The 23,405-nt window shown below is 51.8% G+C and overlaps 2 protein-coding genes and 1 non-coding gene across 8 annotated transcripts in view; 2 read left to right on the top strand and 1 right to left on the bottom strand.

Annotated features, from left to right (window-relative positions):
* Ube3d (ubiquitin protein ligase E3D) overlaps nt 1–16,024 on the bottom strand; it is an 89,305-nt gene extending 73,281 nt beyond the window's left edge. Inside the window, exons 1-3 of the mRNA XM_048353638.1 lie at nt 15,934–16,024; nt 11,174–11,367; nt 7,909–7,999 (exon numbers count right to left, since the gene is read on the bottom strand). Coding sequence (XP_048209595.1) covers nt 7,909–7,999; nt 11,174–11,367; nt 15,934–16,001 — 353 coding nt within the window. The 5' untranslated portion in view covers nt 16,002–16,024. The remainder of the gene's footprint in view (nt 1–7,908; nt 8,000–11,173; nt 11,368–15,933) is intronic.
* Nucleotides 5,257–5,367, top strand: LOC125357834. The gene has a single exon (XR_007212226.1). It is a non-coding gene; the product is annotated as a U6 spliceosomal RNA (small nuclear RNA).
* Nucleotides 16,025–16,791: 767 nt separating the features above from the next.
* Dop1a (DOP1 leucine zipper like protein A) overlaps nt 16,792–23,405 on the top strand; it is a 76,923-nt gene continuing 70,309 nt past the window's right edge. For 3 of the 6 annotated variants that reach the window (XR_007212044.1, XR_007212045.1, XM_048353634.1), the window contains exons 1-2: nt 16,800–16,928; nt 16,960–16,966. The gene's annotated coding sequence lies outside the window, so the exon portion shown is untranslated. Of the gene's footprint in view, nt 16,929–16,959; nt 16,967–17,033; nt 17,075–23,405 lie in introns of those variants that run through there. The other 3 variants (XM_048353636.1, XM_048353635.1, XM_048353637.1) reach the window with 3 other exon arrangements.

The following is a 23,405-nucleotide window of genomic DNA, read 5'->3' as shown; positions in this document are numbered from 1 at the left end:
CCCCCAAGAATGAAAGCGATGCCAGCTCACGTGTGAGTTCAAAGACGCCAAGAGGCGCAGTGCAGGCAGAATCCCCCTTTTCTCACCACCCAAAACAAAGGTAAGTCATTTTGCCACGTACGTTTCTTATCCTTCTTTCAAGAGGAACATGTATGCACGTGTGCACAGGAAGTCTAAGGTCAGAGGAACATGCGGACTGCATCCTGATTATGTCTACCCAGTTACACCATGACTGCCAATATTCTATTAATGACTACAATGTCTACTTCATACCTTTCTAGATCATTCCCTCACTGTCAGATAGTTACAGGTGGAGTCCTTTATTATCAACAACCCTGTGAGGAATCGAAAGTGAAAATTCAAAGTTTGTACACATCTGATTATTGCTTGGGAAAAATAATCTTGTGTGAAATTCTAAGCACAAATGATGCTTTTAAGCCCAACACCCACCTAGTAGACTTCTTTGAAGAAACACTGCACCACCTGTAATTCTTCCACTTATCTCCTTCTTAATTAAATTCTATCATCTTTCCATCTACACACAAGTAATGCATTAAAGTATTCTCAGTTATCCACTCTTAAATTACTAGTGAAAGTGAACTGGTTAGTGTATTTATTGACCACTGATTTTTCTGTGAATTGTGACTAATGGCTAGCTTCCAATGAGGTATTAATACGGTCTTATTAATCTGTAAAAGTATATGCTATATTAAGTGATCCATCCCACTATCCTTTGTGGTACTTTTCAGTGCTACTGTTTTCTAATTTGATTTAGGTGTCTGTTTGAGGGGGAAGTACCAGGTTTTATACCCAGGGCTGTAGGGACAGCCTGACTTGCTCACTCACAGCTGGTGTTCTATCATTTGAACCATGCCTCCAACCCAGTTTTTTTTTCCTTATTATTTTGGAGATCAAATTTTGGGAAGTTTTCTGTCTGGGATAGCCTCAAATTGTGATCCTATGGATCTCAACTTTCTGAGTAGCTAAAAATTATAAGCATGAGCCACCAATGCTTGGCTAGTTCTGGGGTTTCAAACTATAGATTGCCTAACACTTTCTTCTGTAAGTGTAAGTGTGTGTGTGTGTGTGCGTGTGTGTGTGTCTATTTAATGAGCTTTTCTCTTTAGGATAACTTTAGGTTTAGACAAAGTTAGCAGTTCCGTTTGGATGTTTCCTCCCCATGTCTCACCCAGCTTTCTCTAACGTCAGTATCTTACATAATCATGGTGGATTTGTCAGGTCTACAGACTTGATAGACTTTCCCAGTCTTTTTCCTCCACCAAAAAAAGTTCTATTCCTCAGTTTGGTAGCCATTCCATGAGGACACATTGTTCCGTCACTACATATCACACTCTCCCTGTCTGTATTGTTCCAGACATTGAGCTACTTGGAGAGCATGGTCAGGGATTCTATTCAATCCCTTTCATTCTGAGATTGTCTGAGAGGATCTTGATTCTACCCTGGGGCCTTGGGCAGAAATCTGGGGTCCCCTGTCTCCACATGAATCACTACTGGGGACAGGGGTCTTGACCCCACCAGGGATGCCTATGCTTCTCCTACTATCAAAACACTAGTAAACAAGGTACATTAGAAGTCTCCGTTTAAAATGTGATTGTATCGCTTCAAAGTAAATGTGATCTTCTCTCTTTTTAACAATTCCTCCATGTTAATCATTTCTCCTTTGGTTCACTGACAGTAACTATCACAAAAGGTCCCACCAAGTAGAGAGAACCAACATAATTTATAATTCCAGACGGCACAGTGAAGAACAAGAAAAGCTGAATCTAGGGCACTATATGAATCAGGAAAAACCGCCCACTGTATCTCTCAAGTGGCTTGGCACACAACACACCAACAGTGGCTTCTTTCCTATATTTCCTCATGTCTGCTGGGAACCAGGCATTATGATGGCCTAAGATATGAACTTACATTCCCTTAAGATGCTGATTTTAGTAGGGAATATAGACCTCTAAGCAAACAACAAGAACACATGTAAGAAAATGCTCATAGTAAAGCTGGTGCTAGTGGCTCATGTCTACATCCCAGACAATCAGGAGGCTGAGATCTGAGGATCTTAGTTCAGACAGCCAAGGCCAAAAGACTCTGATCTCCAACTTACCATCAATGAAATGCCGGAAGTGGAGGTGTGGTTCAAGTGGTAGAGTGTTAGCCTGGAGCAGAGTACATCAAGAGTGTAAGGCCTTGAGTTCAACACACACACACACACACAATGCCCATAGCAGAAGTGAGATTCTAAACTCACTAGGTACAGGGGTTAAATATGCATAAGAGCATGAATCCCTTTCCTCCAACACCCTCCATGCAATACAAGACCTGCATTTTATTTTCAGGGACTTGGGATATGTGAAACTCTTACAGAACCTACTTCTCTCAATTTTGTGCAAGGTCATACCCACGAGCATGAGGGCGTGAGGTTGTATATGAACTTCAGAGAAAACATCTGTGCTTAATTCTGAAGAAAAAAAAGGGAATTCCCTAAGCAACAGAAATATTTCAGGGCATCTTGGAAGAAAAAATATGGAGACAGCCACTGCCTTTATCTACCTTTCCACTCAGTACTTAGTTACAGGGCTCCTTAGATATGTGTTGAAGAAATGAACTAGCAACTAGCACACTGTAATGATGACCACAGTGCGTGAGGCCTCTCCCTAGCGGGATGAAGGGTTAACCACCTTTCCCTGTGCTGCTTGAGCATCTGACCTTTGCTTTCGCTGCCTAGCTCTGTTACCCTGGAAACCAGGTAGGATCATGGATTGAAGATATTGCTAGGCAACATGGCTTACAGTAAAAAATGATCCCTGATTGGCAAATGGCATGTGGATTGGAAAGAACCATGAACGAGCTATAAACATCTTTGGAGGAAGACGGGCTTTAAGCTTCTCTCAATGGAGTCTTTGTGGAGGAACCCTAGAAACGCCGCCAAAGAATCATTAGGAAAGACAGTGCGGAGACCAGGTAAGGCTTCTTTGGCAGCCTCTGGGCGTCTTGTGTTCACACCTAGAACTGCTTTCCATGGACAACCATGAGTCCACAGGCCAGTGCGTGAGCTGCCGCAGGCACGAACTTCGCAGAGCGCCCACAAGAGGCGTTAGGAATGCCATGCAAGAGGGAGGCCTGTGGTGTCCCTGAGAGTGTGCACGCACCGATGGACTTACGCGCTACACGAGCACCAGTGCCTCCCGCTGGGAATCCCAGCAACTCCGGAGGCAAGATCTGAGGGTCAGAGCTCAAAGCCAGCCCAGGTAGGAAAGTCCATGAGACTCTTATCTCCAATTAATCAGCAAAAAGCCAATAGAGGAGATGTGGCTTAAGTAGTAGAGCACTAGCCTGGAGCAAAAAAGCTCATGGACCTCACCTATGCCCTGAGTTCAAGCCTGGGAAATAGCACAAGAGAAAAACAAAAACAAAAGAACTTCTCTGGTGCACAATGCCCAATACACACACACACACACACACACACACACACACACACACACACACACCCCTTAGTAAATTTAATGCTCACAACTTTGTGAAAGTAAAGCTAAGCAAAATGAACTCCAGGTTATGGAAACAGTTATCATTATTGTTGTTATTTTTAAATGTACTATGTGAAATTATTTCTTTTTTCTCTTGGTTATGCTCTCTATGGTTTAGCCCCTGTTGTTACTGTAACTTAATTTGGGACCCTTGGTATTGTATATATGTTTGTCTGAATCCAGGAAGAGAAGGGGAACATCAAAATGGTGAGACAACAGGTAAAAGGTGAATTAATGCAACAGCAACACGCAATACTTACAAGACAATATGTGGTAAACCAACTGTACAACTGGGGGGGTGTTGGGGAGGAGGGAAGGTGGAAGAAAAATGAGGGAGGAGATAACAAGTTTGACAAGAAATGTACTCACTGCCTTCCGTATGAAACCATAACCCCTCTGTACATCACCTTGACAATAAAAATTTAAAAAATAAAAAGAATGAGCATCCGGCTCAGCAGTGCCAGCCCGTGAGCACAGGGCACAGAATCGAAGGTGACCGCTGCCAGCTTCCGGGCATCCCTGCTCCAAGACTAAGTCCTCCCTGGGCAGGGCCGGAGCGGCAGGGGAGGCGTGGGGCAGTCAGCGGTGGGCGCAGGGGTCCAGTACCCGCCAGGGGCCGGGCGTGGGGCTCCTGGCCGGGAGAAAGCACTAGAGCAGTGGCAGGTCCGACTTCAGTGGTTACCAACAGGAGAAGGCAACTTGAGAGTAAGAGTTGGGCCTAAACGGGCTCCCGGATCTTCCCCACTATTAAGATTCTGTCCCCTCTGGCATTTCGCACGGAGAACAAGTGAACAGATCTTCAACAGAGTGCAGAAGACAGCGATGCTGAAACCCCATATGCGATCCAAGAGAAGGAAGTGCTTTCCCACAGACCTGGGGGACCCAAGGCACAGTAACACGAAATACGGCATTTCCAACTTGACTTGACCCACGGTACAGGGAAGGGAAGCCATAATACATCCCTAACCAGCCATGGAGGGCATCAGGAGCCGGAAAGCGCCTCATTCCGAGAGCACCACGGAGATAAAGGGAGTTTTACCACAGAAAGAAAGTTTTCTAATGTTTGGAAAACACACACAAAACCTTTCAGAACGAAAGATATGCTTTAATCACGGCACGCTGAAAGTGTATCTACCTAACACCTGAAAAATGGTCTCTGATACAATCAGCTTCTCACGGGAACTTGCAAAATAAAATGGATGCCATTTCTTTTTCAAGGTAGCTTAGATAAAAAACCTGTTAAGAGCTCAGAGGGAACAGAATGATTACTGAATTTTTCTCTCAACCTAAGATTCTATCATAAACAGCACAAGTTCATAATAAACTAAATGTTGATAATGATTCTTCTAATGTACCCTAAGACTCAATAAGAGTCAAAATAAGAACTTAAAATACAGAACCTTAAAAATGCGAGACTGTTTTATGTGATGCTTAAAACATACGCATAAAAAAATGTTCCTTGACTTCCTTATTAAAAATAAAGGGCTGGGGGGCTGGGGATATAGCCTAGCGGCAAGAGTGCCTGCCTCGGATACACGAGGCCCTAGGTTCGATTCCCCAGCACCATATATACAGAAAACGGCCAGAAACGGCGCTGTGGCTCAAGTGGCAGAGTGCTAGCCTTGAGCGGGAAGAAGCCAGGGACAGTGCTCAGGCCCTGAGTCCAAGGCCCAGGACTGGCAAAAACAAACAAACAAAAAAAAAAAAATAAAGGGCTGGGCTCCGGCAGCACGGCAGCACAGAGACTAAAACTGGAACGATACAGAGAAGGTTAGCACGGCCCCTGCACAAGGATGACACGCAAATTCGTGAAGCCTTCCCTACTTTTCTGTTACCGCTACTAATAAAAGTAATGTTTGTACAAGTCTTACCTAATAAACAATTTAGGACAGTCAAAAATAAACAAAGGGCTGCTGTGTCTGGCAGATTCTATGTGCTCTGATGCTAATAAGTATTAGAAGCAGTCGATGAGGCCTATGGGATAAATCTGTCCTCTATACATTAATCCTATGGTTATAAAAATAAAGAAAACAAAAACAAAAGAAGCTTTTCGCTTTGGACTAACCAAAAAACAAACAAAACAAAACAACAACAACAACAACAAAAACCCACCATGAATCACAGAATTCCAAAGTACAACTTCAGGAGTTCGCTGATCAGAGCCATTTCATGCTAATAGTTTTTTTTATCAAATTCAAAATTAAAGTAAGCTATTCCAAGAGAAAGAACAGCAAGTAAATAGATGTATACCACTACTATGGAATCTCCCATCAAGAGTCCTAAGTACCTTTCTAGAAAAGACGGGATAACCAGTGGTGGAGCACGAGACAGACTAAGTATTGGTATCTGAGCATAAAACCTCATAATTACTAGGTGCTGGGGGCTCATGCCTGTAATCCTTGCTACTCAGAGGCTGAGATCTGAAGGTCTCGGTTCAAAACCAGCCTGGGAAGGAAAGTCTGTGAGACACTTATCCCAATAAATGATCAAAAAGCTAGCAGTCGTGCTGCGGCTCAAGTGGTAGAGCACTAGCCTTGAGCAAAAGAGAGAGAGAGAGAGAGAGAGAGAGAGCGAGCACGCACGCATGCACACGCGCACAGGGACACTGCCCAGGCTCTGAGTTCAATAGCCTCAGGACCAGGGGAAAAAAAAGACATCACGACTGGCGCACAAGTGCTCCAACACTTATTTTTAAGACAGGACTGCACGCTCTGCCCTAGTGCACATGCAGCTGAGCGGCTGCCGCCTACTCCAGAGCTCCGCCATTCACGGGCTCACAGGCCCCAGCCACCGCGGATTGATTCCCTTCCGTGAGGACGGCGTCTCACGCACTACCCAGGCCGGCATGGCACCATCATCCTACCAACCTCGGCTTCCCGGGTTGCTAGGAGTCCAGGCGCAAGCCACCGGTACCGGCACCTAGTTGATTTTGATGACGGCAAGCGCAGCTTTTCTTTGGCCTTGCTTTTTATTTGAAGGACACCAAAGTTGGGCATGTCATTCACCAGAGCAGGAAAGGAAGGGTAAGTATGAAGACCCCGGGGCTGGTCACTGCAGAACTGGAAGCAGCACAGGTCTCCAGTAACTGAAGCAGGGCTGGGGCAGGACTCCTGAGGGAGAGGGCCTCTCACAGAGGACCCTGCAGGGGCCTGGGCCGGGCTCCTATTGTCTCATGTGTTGGGGGGGCACACACGCTGGACACAGATGCAGAACACGCAGGCTCTCGTGTAAGGCTTCCCGGAAGAGTGATGTCCTTTTTTATTTTTTTATCTCAGAGAAAGAGGATTCATTTCCCTGACACGAACCGTCTATGTGAATCACAGTCCTCAACCATAAATACTGGGAACCCTAAGTGAGATTACTTGCTAGTTAGGTGAGGCCCCTCCGCTGCTGATGAGACTCAAATAGAGACGGCCTCGCTGTGGGCAGCAGCAGGAAACCCTGGGGAAATCAGGACATCTGGTACTGTGTAAGGAGGGAATGTTCCAGCAAGTTCTGACAATGAAAGCAGCCCGAGGTAGGCGAAGGCAGGCAAGCGGAGGCTCTGGGCCCTCCCAGGTGTCGCGGGCCTGCTACCCGGCACGGCACCCACCACCACGCCGCCTCCCTCGTGGGGCTCAGGTCACCTCCGGCCCTGCTGCAGACGCCCTCGGAGGAGGCCCACGCCCGCGAGGGACGGCGCCAAGTGCAGGAAGCAGGGGCGGGACGAGCCAAAACAAACATGCCCGTGTTTACTCAGCCCACGCCGCTGGCCAGGCACTGTGCCGGGGACTGGGACAGTGATCAGAATAACAACTGTTACGGGAGCCAGCACACGCTGAAGACCTGCCCCGTGCCAGGGCATTCCACAGCCCCCCAGCCCAGTGAGCTAGGGGCTAGTGTTATTATCATTTGTGCTAGTCCTGGGGCTTGAAATCAGGGCCTGGGCAGGATCCCCGAGACTCTTTTTCTCCAGACTAGCGCTCGGCTGTTTTGGTGATGAACTGGAGATAAGAATGGCATCCTGCTCCGGCTGGTGCTGGCTGCAAACCACGTCCTCGGATCACACCAGGGGCTGGAGGGGAGGCACTGTCCACTTGGGGCCTGACTGGCGAGGGTTACGATTACCCACCGTTTCTCAGGGAGGACGCTGAGGAATAGAGGGAGGAAGGAATCTGCGGGTGCTCACGCAGCTAGGGAACGCCAGCTGCAAACCCAGGCCTGGCTGCTTGCTGAGCCCACACCCCCGGGCACGGTTTGGTTCTGTTCAAAGCGACACTAAGCCCTCACCGCAAGGCCAGCCACTCTGGCAATGACTGAAGAACCGCAACAGAGAAACCGGAGGCCACTGCAAGGCCCAGAACCCATCAGAGTCAAGCCGACTCCTTACCTGTCCCTTATGACGACATCACCGCAGGACTGGCAATAAAAGGTGTAATGTTCCTGGGCTTGTGGGCTTTGATTAAATACTGAAATCAGTTCTAAAAGAAATAAATGAAATGGCAAGTCTTAGATGACGGGAACAAATGTACTAACATACTTAACAAGCTTACCAACAAGTCACCATCAATACACACCAGTTACCATCTCCCTAGAAGTACATGTTTAATTAGGACTACCTGATGACTCAATCAGAAGCAAATATTATGAGGAAGCTTTCAGAAACAACAGATTTTGCCAACTATTTCTGAGCACGATGCTTGTCTCCTTCCATAAACACCAGCATGAAAGAGAGACTCCTGAAAATCAAGTTAAATCTGATTCAAGTTCTGTGTCAACTCCTGTACATTGGAAGTTCGTACAGACCAAAGGGATGGCGAGTGTAACTAGTCTCTGGGAGGGAAATTCTCTGAAAAGAGGACAGCGCATCGCAGGGTCCCATCTTTAAAGCATGAAATTCAGCATCAGCGTATCCGTGTCAGAGCTGTGTGTATCCCATGTTATGGAAAATAGCATGGCCTTCTTCTCTACATGGTGTTCTTCACTTCTGCTATTTCATTTAAACTTTCATTTCTAAAAAGACCCACTACAGTGTTTGTCCATTTTTTAAAAAATTGAAGAAATGAGGGCTGTAGTCACTAGAAGAAGCAAACGATATTAAGTTCACGTTAATTTGTATGAATTTTAAGGATTACAACCCCCCTCCGCCCCCCCCCACACACAGGTGGAAAGTTTAAGCCAGGGTACTAATTAAAAATACCACAAGTTTAATTTCTCAGGGTCCACACAAATCCCTGGTGCACTAAGGTGAAATAAACTATTCTGCTTTAACGGAGGACAGATAGGAAAATGACCTAGCTAAGAAACCCACAATCTTCTTTCCAGAGCCAGTACACAAACCGCCAGTGCAACACTGCCCTCTGCTGGGCGCTGGGCCGGCGTGCACACCAGAATGCTTGATGTAGAGGACAGGGAGCGCAGCGGGGCTGCGCTCTTGGCTGTGTGACTCTGATGGGCGAAGACGGCACACCCAGGTGATGTTGATCACAGCTGTGCCAAGCCCTTGCTACAAAGGAGTTCAACAAATCTCAGCAATGCTAAAATTTTCAGGCCGGGCTGGACAGCGTGCATCTGCCTAGTAATGTATTCACAGGGTGACTATTCATTCCCCACCTCTTAGGCAGAGAGCTCTCAAGCAGTTTAGTGCCTGGGAGCTACTTTGCATACCGTGTCACACACCACAGCACAGGCCTTCGAGCGCCTGCCTTTCGTACATTCTAGTGAGATAAAGAAACAGGAGACCACGGAACAAACAATACACAAACGCAAGCTCCGCTGTGAGCTCATCCTGCTCTCCACAAAGTGCAACTGCATCCCCGGTGCTTACTTACCCTGTGCCGCTCAACACCCAGGCTCCTCCCCACCCCTTGTGAAAAGCCCTGCACAACTAACACGACCTAGCCAAAACCCCGGAACTGAGTAGAAATCTCACAGACATACAAGGAGCGAAACTCATCTTCTCCTTCCTTTCACAAGCCAGGAAACACGGCACCAGTGGCTCATAGCTGTGGTCCATTCTACTCAAGAGGCTGAGACCTAAGGACTGAGGTTCAAAGTCAGTCCAGGCAGACAAATCCATGAGGCTCTGATTTCCAGTTACTCGGCCAAAAGCTGGAAGTGGAATTCTGGCTCAAGTAGTAGAGTGCCAGCCTTGAATGGAACGAGCCAAGTGAGATTATGAGGCGCCGAGTTCAAGCCCCAGGACCAGCGCAGGTGCACACACATCAGCGTGCGTGTGCACGAACACACACACACACACACACGAGCACCAGGGGACTGGTCCACATCTGGTGGCTCCTCAGGACACTCCTTCACCCCTACCTCAGGCTCCAAGCAGCTCCAAGGAGAGATTCATGACAGAGGCAGAGGCAATGGGGACTCACGCAGGGGTGAAATGGATGCAAGTTTCCCTGGCTAACAGCTATGACTTCCATCTTTCACACACCGCGTCCTGGAGGAAGCAATCACTCTATTCGATAAATAACCACGAGATCTTACGGGAAGCAGCTCTTCTACCGCTGCATTGAACTTGTATGTAATCCCCATACTGACATCCTCACAGTCTTAGTGACAATCAGTCAAATTCCACACCACTGGCCACTCGGGACCTTTCCTGCACGGCTCTCTGCACCCGGAATGGTCTCTGCCACAGGGGGTAATTTCCACCATGGCATCCTGATGTCACACATCACCAACAGAGGGGCCTTTCCTGACTTCCCGGCCCTCACGCAAGCCTAAGTCGCTGCCTGTGCCATCATTTGGCTTTGCTTAACCTCGGTACTTTCCTAAGCATGCACTTCGCTCATTAGTTGTGATCTGGGCCCATCCCTTAGAAGGCGAGCTCCAAGAAAGCGTGTTTCCTTCTGTATCAATGGCACCAAGATCAGTGCGCTGCACATACTACCAGCTAGCGTATGTGAACGAGTGGGTCTCCAGGAATGCCTGAAAACCAGTCAGAGGCTCGTCCACCGCAATCTGATTTACTCTCCACCTCTGAGCAAGGAAACTCTACCACTCAAGGAACGAGATAAAGAAAGCCAGGAGCTGAGGGCTCACGACTGTAATCCTAGCTACACAGGAAGCTGAGAATCTGAGGGCCACATTTCGAAACTAGCTCAGGCAGGAAAGTCTCTGAGAGGCAGTTCTCCAAGTAAGCACGGGAGGGGAAAAAAGCCAGAGGTGGAGGTGTTGCTCAAGTGGTAGGATGCCAGGCTTGATTGAAAAAGCTAAATGAGAGTTTTAGGCCCTGAGTTTAGGCCCTGAGTTCAAGCCCTAGGCACCAGTCTGAAGAGGCAGAGGGGATGGAAGGAAGAAGGAAAGAAGCAGGGAGAAAATGGAAGTAAAAAGAAAGAAAGAAAGAAGGAAGGAAGAAGGAAGGGTAATGAAGGAATGAAAGAAGGGAGGGAGAGGACCGTCACGCGGCACAGGAAAAACCTCTGTACCTCCAGCTCAGTGTTATCACCTAAAAGTATTATAAAACTTAAGGTCTATTAAAAATAATAATAACCCTCCCCCCCCCCCACCACACACACCAATCACAGGGCCGGGGACCTCCCCAATGACCCGCCCTCTCAGACCACCCAAGAGCAGTCTTCTAGGAGGGCCTGAAGGGAAACCGCCGGGGCTCCTCCGAGCCGAGGGGCAGGCTTACTCACTGGGGCAGGGCTCTGCGCAGACCTGCAGGCGCAGGTGCAGTCCTTCTCCAGGTACGTACTGCAGCCCGGCACAGGTGGAAGGGGCCAGCCTGACCCCTGCTGGAAGCGCGATGTCAGTGCAGCCCTCGGGGCTTCTCACCTGCAGGGAGGCCTGTCTCACAGACACTTCCAAGGGCAGACCTCCTTCCGGTTCGCTGGGAATGGAAAAATGAAATTGAAGTAAGTTACTACTCTCTGATGAAGGAAACGCACTGACCCGGATCCAAGCGCCTCGTCCACAGAGGCCCTACCCCAACAGTGCCCCCAGAAAAACACCAGCAAAAAGATCTCGAAGGAGCCATGCACACTGTCATTGTTACATCAAAGTCCTCTGTCCTGATTCGTATCCTTGCTCAAGCCAGCATTAAAACCATAAGCTGAGCACAGGTGGCTCATACCTGGAATCCTAGCTACTCAGGAGCCTGAGTTCCGAGATCATAGTCCAAAGCCAGCCCAGGCAAGGAAGCATGAGATCCTTATCTCCAACCCATCCGCAAAAGGCTGGATGTGGAGCGGAGAATCAAGTGGAGAGAGCCAACCATGAATGAAAAAGCTCAGGAACAGTGCCCGTGTGTCTTGAGTTCAAACCCTGGTACTGGCACAAGACAGGAAGCTTCAAGATGTGAGACCTCACTTCCTCTAGGAGAAATAGCTGTCACGAGGAAACTATACAAAAATCTACTCATAGGTGCACAAACCATTGGAACTGCTGCTAATAAAGGGGGAGGGGGAGCTCGAAGAGTTTGTGTAATCAGTAGCAGGCTAAGTGTGCGCACACCTCCCCTGGGAATGAGGGAAGCCATGAGGTCCAGCGAAGAAGTCTATCGCCTCCCCTGTGCTCCTTACACACAGGGGTGTTAGTGACCAAGTGACCATGCACATCTGCACACAGGCGTGCTGGGGGCCGTCCACACCCCACACACAGGCGTGCTGGGGGCCGTCCACACCCCACACACAGGCGTGCTGGGGACCGTCCACACACACACAGGCGTGCTGGGGGCCGTCCACACACACACACAGGCGTGCTGGGGGCCGTCCACACACACACAGGCGAGCTGGGGGCCGTCCACACCACACACACACACACACACAGGCGTGCTGGGGGCCGTCCACACCACACACAGGCGTGCTGGGGACCGTCCACACACACACAGGCGTGCTGGGGGCCGTCCACACACACACACAGGCGTGCTGGGGGCCGTCCACACCCCACACACAGGCGTGCTGGGGGCCGTCCACACACACACAGGCGAGCTGGGGGCCGTCCACACCACACACACACACACACACAGGCGTGCTGGGGGCCGTCCACACACACACACACAGGCGTGCTGGGGGCCGTCCACACCACACACAGGCGTGCTGGGGACCGTCCACACACACACAGGCGTGCTGGGGGCCGTCCACACCACACACACACACACACAGGCGTGCTGGGGGCCGTCCACACCCCCTCACACACACAGGCGTGCTGGGGGCCGTCCACACCACACACACACACAGGCGTGCTGGGGGCCGTCCACACCACACACACAGGCGAGCTGGGGGCCGTCCACACACACACACACGCGTGCTGGGGGCCGTCCACACCACACACACACACACACAGGCGTGCTGGGGGCCGTCCACACACACACACAGGCGTGCTGGGGGCCATCCACACCCCGACACACACACACAGGCGTGCTGGGGGCCGTCCACACCCCGACACACACACACAGGCGTGCTGGGGGCCGTCCACACACACACAGGCGTGCTAGGGGCCGTCCACACCCCGACACACACACAGGCGTGCTAGGGGCCGTCCACACACACACACAGGCGTGCTGGGGGCCGTCCACACCACACACACACACACAGGCGTGCTGGGGGCTGTCCACACCCCCTCACACACACCGGCGTGCTGGGGGCCGTCCACACACACACAGGCGTGCTGGGGGCCGTCCACACCACACACACACACGCGTGCTGGAGGCTGTCCACCCCCCCCACACACACCGGCGTGCTGGGGACCGTCCACCCCCCCACACACACAGGCGTGCTGGGGGCTGTCCACACCCCCTCACACACACAGGCGTGCTGGGGACCGTCCACACCACACACACACACAGGAGTGCTGGGGGCCGTCCACACACACACACACACACACACACACACACACACAGGCGTGCTGGGGGCCGTCCACACCACACACACACACGCGTGCTGGAGGCTGTCCACCCCCCCACACACACAGGCGTGCTGGGGGCTGTCCACACCCCCTCACACACACACACAGGCGTGCTGGGGGCTGTCCACACCACACACACAGGCGTGCTGGGGGCCGTCCACACACACACACACAGGCGTGCTGGGGGCCGTCCACACCCCCTCACACACACACACAGGCATGCTGGGGGCCGTCCACACCCCCTCACACACACACACAGGCGTGCTGGGGGCCGTCCACACCCCCTCACACACACACACAGGCGTGCTGGGGGCCGTCCACACCCCCTCACACACACACACAGGCGTGCTGGGGGCCGTCCACACCCCCTCACACACACACACAGGCATGCTGGGGGCCGTCCACAACACACACACACACAGGCGAGCTGGGGGCCGTCCACACACACACACAGGCGTGCTGGGGGCCGTCCACAACACACACACACACACACGCGTGCTGGAGGCTGTCCACCCCCCCACACACACAGGCGTGCTGGGGGCCGTCCACACCCCCTCACACACACACACAGGCGTGCTGGGGGCCGTCCACACACACACACAGGCGTGCTGGGGGCCGTCCACACCCCCTCACACACACACAGGCGTGCTGGGGGCCATCCACACACACACACACAGGCGTGCTGGGGGCCGTCCACACCCCCTCACACACACACACAGGCGTGCTGGGGGCCGTCCACACACACACACAGGCGTGCTGGGGGCCGTCCACACACACACACACAGGCGTGCTGGGGGCCATCCACACCACACACACACACACACAGGCGAGCTGGGGGCCGTCCACACCACACACAGGCGAGCTGGGGGCCGTCCACACCCCCTCACACACACACACAGGCGTGCTGGGGGCCGTCCACACCACACACACACACACACAGGCGTGCTGGGGGCCGTCCACACCCCCTCACACACACACACAGGCGTGCTGGGGGCCATCCACACACACACACACACAGGCGTGCTGGGGGCCGTCCACACCCCCTCACACACACACAGGCGTGCTGGGGGCCGTCCACACACACACACAGGCGTGCTGGGGGCCGTCCACACCCCCTCACACACACACAGGCGTGCTGGGGGCTGTCCACACCACACACACACAGGTGTGCTGGGGGCTGTCCACACCACACACACACACACACAGGCATGCTGGGGGCTGTCCACACACACACACAGGCGTGCTGGGGGCCATCCACACCACACACACACACACACAGGCGAGCTGGGGGCCGTCCACACCACACACAGGCGAGCTGGGGGCCGTCCACACCCCCTCACACACACACACAGGCGTGCTGGGGGCCGTCCACACCACACACACACACACACAGGCGTGCTGGGGGCCGTCCACACCCCCTCACACACACACACAGGCGTGCTGGGGGCCATCCACACACACACACACACAGGCGTGCTGGGGGCCGTCCACACCCCCTCACACACACACAGGCGTGCTGGGGGCCGTCCACACACCCCCTCACACACACACACCGGCGTGGGTGGGGACCGTCCACACCCCCCCACACACACACACCGGCGTGGGTGGGGACCGTCCACACCACACACACACACACACAGGCGTGCTGGGGGCCATCCACACACCCTCACACACACACACAGGCGTGCTGGGGGCCGTCCACACCCCCTCACACACACACACACAGGCGTGCTGGGGGCCGTCCACACCCCCTCACACACACACACACAGGCGTGCTGGGGGCCGTCCACACCCCCTCACACACACACAGGCGTGCTGGGGGCCGTCCACACACCCCCTCACACACACACACCGGCGTGGGTGGGGACCGTCCACACCCCCCCCCACACACACACCGGCGTGGGTGGGGACCGTCCACACCACACACACACACACACAGGCGTGCTGGGGGCCATCCACACACACACACACACAGGCGTGCTGGGGGCCGTCCACACCCCCTCACACACACACACACAGGCGTGCTGGGGGCCGTCCACACCCCCTCACACACACACAGGCGTGCTGGGGGCCGTCCACACACACACACACACACACACCGGCGTGGGTGGGGGCTGTCCACACCACACACACACACAGGCGTGCTGGGGGCCGTCCACACCACACACACACACAGGCGTGCTGGGGGCCGTCCACACACACACACACACACACACCGGCGTGGGTGGGGCCGCCCGCCGCCCCCCGCCCGGACGCGGTCCCCGCGCGCTGGGTTCGGGGCCGGCGCTGCTCCGCGGGTCCACGGCTCGGCGTGGCTTTAGGCGGCTCAGGGGAGACAGGGCTGCGACCCCGACCCCGACCCCGACCCCGACCCCGGCCTCCCGGGCGGCGCGGGTTCCGGGCGGGGTCCTCCCAGCGCGCCTCACCGCGCTCCTCCCGGCAGACGAGAGCGGGGCGCCACGGGGGGCCCTGCCCGGCCCGGGAGGCGGCTTCCGGGACTCGAGGGAAACGCGGGGTCCCCGCGCCACCGCCCCCCCTCCCCCGCGCTCACCCCACTACCAGCAGCGCGCTCTGCAGCCGCCGCCGCACCTCCAACAGCGCACGCGACTCGGCCGCCATCGCCGCTGCGTGCGGGGCGGGGCCTCGTGCGGAGGCGGGGCCGGCGAGGGGCGGGGCCGGCGAGGGGCGGGGCCGGGCGTGGGGGCGTGGCCGGGCGTCAGGACCCGGCGGGAAGCCGCAGGTGCGCTGGTGGCCGCGGCGGCGGCGGCGGCGGCGCTCAGCTCCGGAGTGGAGCGGGCAGCGCGCGCCCTCTGCCGGTCGCGGGGCGCCCACCCGGACGGCGTGGGAACGGAGGCGGGGTGGGAAGCTCGGCTCGTGCCCGGACCGGGACGGATGCAGAGGCTGCAGGGGGCTGAGGCCGGGCATGGGGAATGGCCAGGCACATCTTAAACAAAGAGAGAAAAGTCGGAGCAGGCCGCGCTGGTGTGAAGCAAGCAAACCCATGCCGTCACCTCGAGGTCGCGACTGCCACGCACCGAACACGCCTCGGAAGCAGTCCGAAGGTCTGGCGGGGTTGGTCTCCGGGTCTCGCTCGAGTTGTTCCCCAGCCGGGGCTCGAACGCGGGCTCCGGAAGCTGTTCCCCAGGCTTTCTGGGCTCTAGGCTGGCGCTCCACTCCCGTGTGTGCGCCACACTCCGCTTCCAGCTTTCAGCGGGTCAGCGACGGCACGGGGGGCGGGGCGGCCATGGGAGGGGGCGGGGCGGCCATGGGAGGGGGCGGGGCCCGGCGGGGGCGGGGCCGGGCCCGGGGCGCGCCGCGCGGGGGCGGGGCCAGGGCCGCCGACGTCGACGCCGGCGTGCGCGCGCGGTGCACGCTGGGAGCTGTCACTAGGCGCCCCCCCCTTCCCCCCCTCCCCGCGGTCCGGGCCTCAGCTTCGCTTCCCGGTTGCCAGGAGAGCGGCGCCAGCGGAGCGGCCGAGCCCGCGACCGGCGACCGCCTCCGCCCCTCCGCGAGCCGCGACAGGTGACCGCGTCCGCCCGCCCGCCCGCTCCCCGCGCGTCCGGGCCGCGCCCGCGAGGCCGCGAGCCGGTCCGCCCTCGGCCGGAGCCCGGCCCGGCCCGGCCTTGCGGCTGCGCTGGCGTCGGGGGGTCGCGGCCGTGGGGCCGCCGCCCCGCCGGCCCCGGGTTTCGGGGGTCGGGAGCTGCGCGGGGAGCTCGGGCACGGGGGCCGGGAGAGCCCGGGGTGGGGGGGGGTGGCTGCGGGTGACCCGGGCCGGCCGGGGGGTGATGGGGACCGGGGAAGCCGGGCCGGGCGGGCCCCACGGCGGGGCGGGCACGCCCAGTCCGCTCTCGGTTGGGGACGTCGAGGCTCGGCGAGCCCACGGGCAGGGAGGCGGGAGTGTGTGGGGAAGTCGTTGGCTTCCCCGGCCTTGGGTGTCCAAGCCCGGTGGCCGGCTCCCTCGCGGCGGAGGCTCCGCCGGCCCGGGGGCGGGGCGGGGGCGGGGTGGGAAGGCCGGGCGCGCACCGGGGCTGGGTGCCTCGCGGAGCCGGGTGGATCCGGGGCCAACCCTGAGTTACCCGAAAGTTGTGCGGAGTCTGAGAAACTCCGCGATTACAAACAGCGGGCTCGAAAACACTGCCTGCAGCCCAAACAACCCCAGCCCGGAGACGCCGAGGCCGCTGGAAGAAGCGCTTGTTTGTTTGCATGTTGGCTGTGGTTTCGGTGCCCATTTGAATCGTGTTGGCAAGTGTCAGCGGGGCGTCTAGCAATCACACCTGTCAGCACTAGGCGCTCAAGTAACCCAGCACCTGATGACCAACCGGGTGATCGGGTGTTGAGCACCAGGGAGGAGGGCATCAAAGCGCTTCGTGGTTTAGAGGTCTTACTTGAATGATGGTTTTCAGCTGAAACGTCCTTGCTCGGGACGGCTAAGCAATCCCAGCCTCCAGTTGGACTTCGCTATTAGGGTGTTGGTTTTTAACAGAGCATTAAAAATCCTGAAGTTAGTTGGCCACAGGGTAAGCACGCCAGGAGTCAGCGCGCGCCAAAGGTACACCAGGAAATGTGACTTGTGACACCCAGTGTTAAACATGACTTGTTATCAAATGTTTGCCTACCTGTGATCCCAGAAGTCCTGTTCTGTAGAAGTTGCGGGAAGCGCACTGCGGCCCCGGGGAAGTGAGAGTTTATTGCTGGCTTGCTCCTGTGTGTGCTCTCCAGGCCTCAGCTTTGGGGTGTGCCCTTTGGGTTTTTTTTTGTTTAGCAATGCTTGGGATGGACTCCAGGCTCTGGCCCCTGCTCCCTAGGCATTCTACCCACTGACCTGTGCCTTCAGCCCACGCTAAACCTCTTTTGTTTTCCGCTCAGGGAATTTGAACAGACTGGAGTTTTCCAAGCTGATGTTTCCACCCAACGAAAGCATTTTTTTGCTAGGCTTCCCCTAAGGAATGCTTAATAACTTCCTAGTTACTGAGGGGACTGAGATCCAAGTACCACAGTTCAAAGCTAGCCCCTAAATAAAGGGCTGTGGTAAGGTATCTTCAATTAGCTACCAAAAAACTGAAAGTGAAGCTGCGGTTCAAGTGGTAGAGTGCCACAGTTAAGAAACCACACTCAGACACTTAAGTTCAAGCCCCAGTAACTACATACAAGTTTAATAGCAGATTAATAATAGCTGTAAGCACGCTGGATTAAGTGCAGTTTTTGACATAAAGTGTTTTTTTCTTTACAATGACAGGAACACCTCAGAAGTTAGGACTGTGCTTATACGTATATAAACTTCAGGGGTAGATTTTCATAACATTTTCTAAATTAGCCAGAGAGTCTGTTTTCATTTGGCATCTTGTTCGCATCCCTTAGATTGAAAATTGCTATACTTGAGCCAAGTCCATTTTTAACTCTAAAATTCCATTTGTTTGTTAGCACAGTAGAAAAAGAATGTGTTCTGTAGAAAAACATTCATATTAGGGATGCACAGATCTCTGGTGAATCTTTACTATTCATTTACAACAGGATATCTTTGTGGTCTCATGCTTTTTTTGAGCTATAATTAATTCATACTTTGAATTTGATTTTTATGGTCCTTAATTGATTTTATTCAGAATGGTGTTTTAAGCATCCAACAAGAGAAGACTTGCTATTAATGGCATTACTTTTGTGATGACAATGTCCCCCTTCCAGTTACGAATTCTTAAAACTAAAATATATGTCACCTGAAATGTACCTAATATTGCATAACCACGTACTTTTAAATAGGTCATCAAAAGGAGCTAAAGGTTAAAATGCATTGTGAGACAGTTATTTCCAAATTGCTAGCTAGCAACAGGATCTAAGTGTTGCATGCAATCTTAAATCATTTTGCTGGATTCCTTAGAGTGGCATTAATCGCTTTTTGGCACCGTGATATACTATTTGGCATTACTTAAGGGAGAAAGGGGTCTTGCTCCTGGTTCAGAGGTCTCCTCCGTGGTCCGTGGCTCTGCTGATTCTGAGCTCATTGCGGTGAGGCAGAGCGTGCTGGCCGCAGGAGGCTGTGGCAGAGTCAGTGTGTCACCTCCCTGCAGCCTAGAAGCTGAGACACAGGGACAGACAAGGACTGAGGACAACCCCCCCCCCCCCGAACTTCCCAGTGATCCACTCCTTGAAGCTTGCACATCTGAAGACCATACCTCAGATGTGGGAGTCCTTTGGGGAGGGAGGGTGCTTCGTAGCCATACCACATCAGTGGACACCAGTATACTGCAGAACCCATGAAAATAATTGAATAATTCTTTCTGCTTTAAAAAAATTTTTTTTTGCTGGTACTGGGATTTGAACTCACTCCTCAAGCTTGCTCAACTGGCAATCTCCCACTTGAGTGACCCCTTCAGCTCAGTTTTTTGCTATTCTGGCAATGGATTCGGGAGGACTTTCCTAGCAGAGCTAGCTTTGAACCTTGATTGTCCAGATCCCAGCATCCTGAGTAGCTACCATCATTGGCTTGAGCCACCGGCCCTTAGTTTGATTTTATTTATTGTATTTATTTACTTTTGTTTTTAAGGGGGTGATTTCCCTCTGCTTAGCGTGGCAGTACTGGGCTTTGAACTCGAGGCTCCAGACTTGCTAGGCAGGCTTTCTACCACTTGGGCCCTTTTACTTCAGATATTTTTTAGATAGGGTCTTAATTTTGACCCAGATTTGCCAGGTCCTCCAGAGTTTGGTTCTCCTGCTGATGCTTCTCCTGGCTTTTTCTGTTGAGATGGGCTCTCACTAACTTTTTGCCCAGATTGCTCTCTATCCACCACCCTCCTAATCTCTGAAAAGCTAGGATTGCAGGTATGAGCCACCAGCACCTGGCTCCTCTGTGCTGTTCATTCTTCCTCTGACCCAAGCTGAGTCTGAAATTTGAATACTCTTTCATTTTGTAGGTCAATGATAATATCACACTTAGTAAGGAAAATTTTTCATACAATAACTTGCACCTATTTTGTGGTATGTTTCAGTGGTCTTTAGGAAATGTGTGCCCTGTAACTACTAAGAGAATCAAGTTGGGGCCATGCCGTCATCCAGACCTCTGTTCATATTCTCTTCCCACGTGTGAGTTCAAGTGCTACCTTGTCTGTGAATCCATCTCTAATGACCTCACTTTGAATTAATTTCTCCTTTCTGACCTTCCTATGTGTTAAGATTCTTCTCTGCACTTCTCTGATGGCTAAGCCATAGCAAGCACTTATTGATCTGATGGATTAATGTCGTCTTGCTGAAACTTAAGTTATTCTTAGATCATAGCAAAAATTTGGCCTTACCTACATGCTGCCTGAATACTTTTCCTTTACATCAGTGTGCTTATTAAAATTATTTTAAAGAAAATTAGAAATAACTATTAAAAGCCAGTAGCCCTGGCCATAAACAAAAGGTAGACATGTAGAGCCAAACAAGGAAAACAAAACAAGGTTCTCGGTTTCTAACTACAAACCATAGTTCTCTACAGAGAACTGGCTGCCCTTTGTTTAAAAGGGGACTCTCCAGAGGAACTGGAAGAGGGGGTGGGGTGTAACTACTGCTTGCTTGATTCAGTGTCACTCAGCAGAGTCCTTCCTTTCCCCCCGGAGGGACTGGATCAGTTTGAATTTAAAAGTTCTTTAGGATTTTATTTGTGAAAGAATCAGGAAATCAAGCTTCAGTTGTCATGTAGAAGTGTACTAGAGCTAACTTTAGAAATACAATAGGATGAGAGCAATATCATTAGTGAATCAGTGTCTTTTTCAAAAGTGTCCCTAATGTCACTTTTATAAATAAAACACTAGCATCGCATCATTATTAAGACATTATCTTTCAGGGGAACCTTCTAATGGAAAGGAAAAATCGTAAATCTAAAAAACAGCAGCAACCTTGTATATGATAAACAGTGACTTGCTACTGGAGTGATAAAATGTGAACATCATGTTTATCTGAAGGCTTCTTTAAGAGTGAAGGCATTCCACTTCTGTTGTCACTCCAATTTTATTTCAGTTTTATATACCTATATTTTTTTTATTTCCATCCTGCCAAAGACATTTTTAGCCTTTTTTTTCCTCTAGAAAAAAGAATGACATGTTCTCTTTATCTTATGGAAGGAGTTTCATATGAACCAGCAGATAAATACATTCTCTGTCTTTCCCTTTTATATATTATAATACGTTTTTACAATTCTAGTTACTATGTTAATGACCATGCATCTAGATTATAAATGTATTCAGTTCATGAGCAAAGAGCTCCGATAAGTACACTTGTATATAAAAAATGATGTAAGTGGTGATAAGAGATAGTCAGAACACACAATAATTTACTAGTCAGCCCAAAATAGGTTGCTATTATCTAAGGTCCTGATTTGCAGCTTCAGATTGGAAGTTGAACTATTTGGGATGCTGAGAGTCAGTATCATGAGAGCCTTTTCCCAAACAACTGGGTTCTTATTTCTGGTCTGTAAAATAGAGCTGCCTTATAGGAGCAGTGTGGATAACACTGTCTTTTTCGAGGAATGACAACTCAGTAATCAAAAATAAATAAATAAAGCATGGCAGTCTGTCTTTTGAATTAGCCAGGTAAATACCCCTGCGTTTTTCAGGTGCTTCTGATTGTGCTGATCTACTATAAAAGAGAACTATGAAATACCAGCTGTCTGAAACCCTTAGGGTATTGGTTTTCATCACATATTCCAGATATATTTCTTAGAATGCTCGTATACTGTAAGTGTGATCCCAGATCACTATTCATGCTGGTTGCTTTACTTCACTAATGAACTGGAACAGTGGCTTTTTTACACTCACTCATTTCTAGCAATGTGGCTCACTTTAAAAAATTCCTGAAGCCCATTTGTAAGGAAATGGAAGGACTTGGAAAAAGTTATACTAAGTGAAGTGAGCCAGACCCAAAGAAACATGGACTCTATGGCCTCCCTTATTGGGAATAATTAGTACAGGTTAAGGCAAGCCATAGCAGAGCATCACAAGGCCCAATAGCTATACCCTTAGGAACACATAAGATGATGCTAAGTGAAATGAACTCCATGTTATGGAAACAAGTGATATATCACAGTTGTAACTACTTTCAATGTCCTATGTGTATGTGTAGTTTCTATTATTGATGATGTTCTTGTATCACCTTCCTATGGTTGTACCTACACTATCTCTGTAATCTTATCTGAGTATATTGGAAACCGTGTTTGCTGGTATTGGAAGTAGGAAATTCAAAGGGAATACCAAATTTAAGAGACACAGGGTAAAAAAAAGAGAAATAACTACAAAAGCAATACTTGCAAAACTGTTTGGTGTAAGTGAACTGAACACCTGGGGGGGGAGGGAAAGGGGGGGAGGGAGGGGGGCATGAGGGACAAGGCAACAAACAGTACAAGAAATGTATCCAATGCCCAACGTATGATACTGTAACCTCTCTGTACATCAGTTTGATAATAAAAATTTGAGAAAAATAAATAAATAAATAAATAATTCCTGAAGAACATTTTTCCTCCTCCCAGGGGAAAAAAGTAAACTATTGTTATAAAAGTAGTCTTTAAGTCACTTTGCAGGAAATACACATTTAAGTGAATTCCTTCCACCATCTACAAGTTCATCTTTGAGCCTGAATGATGGGGTTCTAGCAATGTAATTATTTTTACGACCTCTGCCATTTTAGTGGAAGGCTGTCTTCAAGTACCAAGCCCCACAAGCTCCAGGGTCCAAGGCTGATTCTATAACATGGTGTTATTACTTTGGTGTGCTATGGTCATTTCTGCTCAGTACTATGTCTTTTAAGCTTTAAAAGTTATCATTTAAACAAGAAAAAGTACTCTTTAAACTTGTTTTAGTTATATATTACACGTGACAGATTTCTCAGACTATAATGATGTAGAACATTGTCTCTCGGCTCCTACCAGAAGGAACAGAGGAGTTGCTGGGCTGTGAAGTGCTGGCTTGAGTGTCCTGGGAGGTTGCAGGCTGGGGTTGTCCAGAGCGCAGGTAGCTGGAGGTTTGCTTGGAACTGGAACGTTCACTTCCAGAGCAGCTC

Source organism: Perognathus longimembris, chromosome 9 (assembly GCF_023159225.1).
Source record: "Perognathus longimembris pacificus isolate PPM17 chromosome 9, ASM2315922v1, whole genome shotgun sequence".
In the NCBI taxonomy this organism is placed as follows: Eukaryota; Metazoa; Chordata; class Mammalia; order Rodentia; family Heteromyidae; genus Perognathus; species Perognathus longimembris.
The sequence above is the reverse complement of the archived record's forward strand: the minus strand, read 5'-3'. Positions and strand labels throughout refer to the sequence as shown.